Source organism: Kryptolebias marmoratus, linkage group LG5, assembly GCF_001649575.2.
Source record: "Kryptolebias marmoratus isolate JLee-2015 linkage group LG5, ASM164957v2, whole genome shotgun sequence".
Taxonomy (NCBI): Eukaryota; Metazoa; Chordata; class Actinopteri; order Cyprinodontiformes; family Rivulidae; genus Kryptolebias; species Kryptolebias marmoratus.
This window is the reverse complement of record NC_051434.1, coordinates 16,043,905-16,048,655: the sequence shown is the minus strand read 5'-3', so window position 1 is coordinate 16,048,655 and position 4,751 is coordinate 16,043,905. Positions and strand designations below refer to the sequence as shown.

The 4,751-nt window shown below is 46.7% G+C and overlaps 1 protein-coding gene across 1 annotated transcript in view; it reads right to left on the bottom strand.

Moving 5' to 3' along the window:
- heyl (hes related family bHLH transcription factor with YRPW motif like) overlaps positions 1–1,489 on the bottom strand; it is a 3,881-nt gene extending 2,392 nt beyond the window's left edge. Inside the window, exon 1 of the mRNA XM_017420658.3 lies at positions 1,116–1,489. Within this exon, the coding sequence (XP_017276147.1) occupies positions 1,116–1,195 (80 nt within the window). The 5' untranslated portion in view covers positions 1,196–1,489. The remainder of the gene's footprint in view (positions 1–1,115) is intronic.
- Positions 1,490–4,751: the final 3,262 nt, after the last annotated feature.

Here is a 4,751-nt window from a genome sequence, read left to right as displayed (position 1 = left end):
CCAGCCAGGACCGTCGCAGCCACTTCACCTAAAGCAAAGCGACCTGACGGCTTTTTACAGAAAGCGTTGTTGCTTGTTTTTTATTTTTTTTATTTATTTTTTTTTTGGGGGGGGGGGTTCCTCCTGTTTTTTTCTTCTCGGCGTGGTTTTTGGCGATCTCTTCTGCACGCAGACTTTCAAACATTTTACTTATTTATTTTTCGGGGGCCTTTTTTTTCCCCCCCCGTCACGTTTTCCTGAAAACGAAGACTTCTTCAGGAAAAAAAAATAAAAATTAAACAAACAGCCCCGGTTCTCGTGGAAACTGACAAAAAAAAAAACCTTCAAACTCCTGAAAACAACCGGACTGCACAACCAAATAAACAGGTTTAAGGGGAAAGACAAATGCTAAAAATGAATGACTTCTGAATTCAAAGCATTTATTTTAACTTCTTCGCTGTCAAATAAAAGTGTGATTGAGAAAAGTTTAAAAAAATCACTCCAAATCGATAAGTTTCACTTTTAAATTCACATAAAATATTTACTAAACAACTTATGTGTTTGACGCCAAAATCTTCCTATAATATATGTATAAAAAACAAACATTTTTCTACTAAAACATGTAACCATTGTGGCACGTTTTACACAACAGGCCTTACATCACGTCTATTTTTTGGTCATTTTGGGGGATTTTTGCTGGTAAACTCAATATTAACCGACGTGCAAATCTGCACCCTGCAAAGAGAAAACTGTAGCATTTCTGACAGAATCACTAAAAAAAAAATCTGTTTTATTTTACCCTTTAATCTTAGTTTTCAGGTTGCCTAAAAGCTCGCCAACTGTGAGAGTCTGACACAGACCGGCGCAATCTTTTGCAAGCTTTAAAAATTAAAAACAGATATTTCGAGGTGTTTCAGACAGAACGCTGTTTTGATGTGCACCACATCAGCCTCCTGGAGCTAAACTGCTAACTTTATTTCCAGCCTCTTTGAACTTCGTGGCCGTCTGACAGCAGCCACGAGTGGCAGTAAAACGTGTTTTCAGCATGTCTCTATTTAAAGACTGGCGGCGAGCGGTCCTGCGGAGGGCTGCAAGTGACACGTTCCCACCTCAGGTGTGGTCGGCGGACACCTCACCAGTAGCTGTCTTCTTGTCCCACGTCGATGAACTCGTCTGTGTCTGAGTCCGGGGAGCTGTAGTCGTGAGGTCTCTTCATGTTTGCTCCTCCCGTCGTTGGACAGACGATGGACGGGTGGATGGACGAGCGGTCTAGGAGACACTGACGAGCCTTGCTCCCTGCTTATAAAAGCCCCGTTGACCCGAGTTACTTCGTGTCACACGCGTTCCGCTTCCCTCGCCTCGTCTTCAGTCCACTTCTGAGAACCCGTGGAGCCACTCCATCAACCCCCGAGGGCCCATGACAACTAGGAGAACTCCCAAAGCTGCTGTAGGCTTTTACACAATCGGTGGCGTCCAATCACAGCCCGCGTCTCTGCTCCGTCTCTCTCTGTCACAGCCACCCAATGACAAAGGAGGGCTTTGGCATTTGGGGCAGGGTTGCCAGTTTCGGCTCCCCTCCCCTCCCCGTCTCCTTGGCCCTCCTCTCTTCCCTGGTGTGTCACCCTCTTTTCCCTCCACCCCTACAGACCACGGTCCCATCTCTTCCGTCTCCCCCCTTCTTCGCTCAGTCAATTAGCCTCCCGTCTCATCCTGCTTTCATTCCTTCCCGTGTCCCGTCCCCGCTTCCTTCTCTCTGCCGCGTCGTCGGACAATAGCAGCAGGCGGGAGGGGAAGGGAGCGAGGTGAGGACTGTGGGAACTCTGATCTGCAAGATAAGCCTTTCACTGATCAGAAGGCGAGCGTCGCGCAGGTGATTTGGACATCAAGTGCGCCGAAACTGCCTTTTCTCCCCCCCGCCTCAGGTGTGTCGACGAACTAAAGTGGCTTTCGAACTCAGGATCTGCCGGCGTCTGCAACGACGATCGCATTTTCCCCAATCTTTCAGGGAAACGCAACTTCATCCCAACTCCGTCCGTGCACCTTGAGCGCGTGCCAAAGCGTGCAGGCAGGCGGGTGGGGCGGGGCGGTGGGGGGAGACAGCGAGAGGTCAAGAGTAGACTCAGCCCAGTGAGTGTCTGAACATCTGTCCTCTTCACTGGACAAGATAGCCCTCTGTATACACACACACACACACACTGACACACACACAGAGGGTTCCTCGCAACACTCAGCGCAGGGTTCCGCCACCGTGGGAAGATTGCTGGTACAGATTGCCATGGAAACGTAGGACCCAGGCGCCGGTTGTCAGGAGCGATGCCTGGCCGATCCAGCACTGTGTGCATGTGAGAGGCCAAGAAGGCATGCCCCCCCCCCCGTCCAACACAATACCCAGCTGAGAGCGTCTTCCTGCCTGGCAGACTGGAAGGGTGTGTTGGTTTAAACATGCGACAATGCACAGGACCGTTCTGTTGACTTTGTCCCTTTTTGTTTTGTTTTGTTTTTGTTTTTAAGGAAGTAAAAAGTGGTTTTAAACTTATTCTTGTCGTGTATTTTCTTCCACAATAAAAAAAGCAAAAAAAAAAGTGGGGGATTCGTGCACTTTTTCTATTTGAGGCTCAAGTTTCTAGAAACAAATCTGGCGCTTACCTCCAGCCACCATTGGGCGAGAGACACGGGGGACGCCACCACTGGACAGGCCGCAAGTCAACATAGAGACTCGGAGACAAACTGTTCACGCTCTCACACACTTAGAGTCACCTATGACCCTAACCTGGGTGTTTTTCGGTAAACTGGAGGCAGAAGAGCATGCAATCAACATGGGGACAGGCGGGAGGCCATCCTGCGACCTTCTCGCTAGTTTTTCAAAGAACTGCCTGCCCAAAAAAAAACACAAGACGGCCAGTAATTAATGTAAACGTTTGTTTGCAAACTATCTCAGCTCGATGCCAATAAAGCTGTGAAAAAGTAATCATCGGTTGTGTTTTTAATATTAAATGATCTTAGGTTTACGCTTTAAACTAATTTATGATTTTTGGACTTGGTTTCGCGTCTTTTTCGATACAAAATGGTTTGCTAAAACTTAGTCAAATACACAAAGGTAGACTGAGAACACATACTTGCAGTATACAGTTTATCAACTTAAAAATAATTTTTTTTTACCCATTTGTTTCTGTACCAGGTCGCGAGCTAGTACCCATCTCTGTCACTGGTCAAGAAGTAGGGACGCCATAGACAGGTCAACAGTCCATCCTGGGACGAATGAGACAGACGACCATCAGAGCGGAACCAAACCTGAAACCTCCTCGCGAAGCAACGGCGTCGCCGTGCTCTCGTTTTTATTTTCTGTAACATTTATAGTGAGGCGGTGCAATTTTTCCAATTCCTTGAGATCATCTCAAGATCCCCAAAAATGGTGTTTCATGACCTACGTTAAGGCCCTCCAGCCCTCACTTTGGGCACTACTGATATATGGAGTTGTGAACTGAACTGAGCTACAAATCAATCAATTTTAGCACCACTTGATTGGGAACTCTGCGTGTGTCTAAGGCTACGTTCACACTGCAGGTCTTGATGCTTGATTCCGATTTCCGATTTTTTTTGCTAAAATCCGGTTGTTTTTTTTTTCACATTACGTTTTAAATGTGACTTCCATCAGACTCCAGAGTGAACAGCCTCCAGTTCCTGAAATGACCAAAAGAAGATACACAAGGTCACGCTCTGCACGCTGAGTTTACAGAAGTAAATATGGCCGCTGCGAGTGTTAGCATGTGTGGATTGATTCTCAAGCTACTGTCCAATCGGGGCCATCTGTACATTCAAATTAATTTATTTTATTTATTAACCTTTATTTAACCAGGCAAATCCCACTGAGACCACGAATCTATTTTTCAAGGGAGGCCTGAAAGTGTTTGTTTTTAGACTGTGGGAGGAAACCGGAGTGTCCGGTGAAAACCCACATGAACACGAGAAAGAGCCCAGAACCAACCTGAGGGTTTGAACCCAGGACCTTCTTGCTATGAGGCAAAAGTGCTAACTGCTAATCCATCGTGCTGCCAAATGGTAAAAGACAGGAGAAGACAGAAAAGAAAAATAGCGCAAACGTTAATGAGGGCCTTTTTGTTTGTTTTTGGAGGTGTGGCTGCTGCCTCTGAGCAGAGGACGTTGACGTGAGGGACCTCCGTCCTTTCATCCGACAGAAAAGTCGGACCTAATGTGACATGAGCGTTCACGCTGTGGTTAAAATGTGAAAAATGAGGGTCGATGTGGTAGATGAACATCACAATGACTGTATCCAGTTTGTATATGAGCTCAATAGTTGAATTTAATCCTATAGACTCTGCAGTTCGACTCAGATTCTGGAAACAATAAATTTTTTTTTTCTTCTATTCTGTTTTCTCTTTCCCACACACGAAATGTCCTTTCTGCTCGTTCAAACTCAGGCTTCAAATGACTTGGAAATGGCTCCGCGTTCGCTTCCAAACGCTCGCCTCGTTTTCGTCTCCATCTTATGGTGGTTTAAAAGGTTTCGGCGTCCCCTGCCAGCGCGTTGTCATCTCGAATGTCGCAAAGCAGCAAACGAAATTAAAACGCGATCATTAGCGTGTATTTGCAATAACCGAAGCGTGAGTCATCAGCGCGGGCTATCACCGGAGGGCGGACTGGTGGTGGTGGTTGTTGGTAGAGGGGGGGTATCACAGTGTGGTGAAGTGTGAGTCAGAACGGAGAGAAATCCCTTTTCCCCCTCCTCGTCCACACATCCTTTCATTACCAAT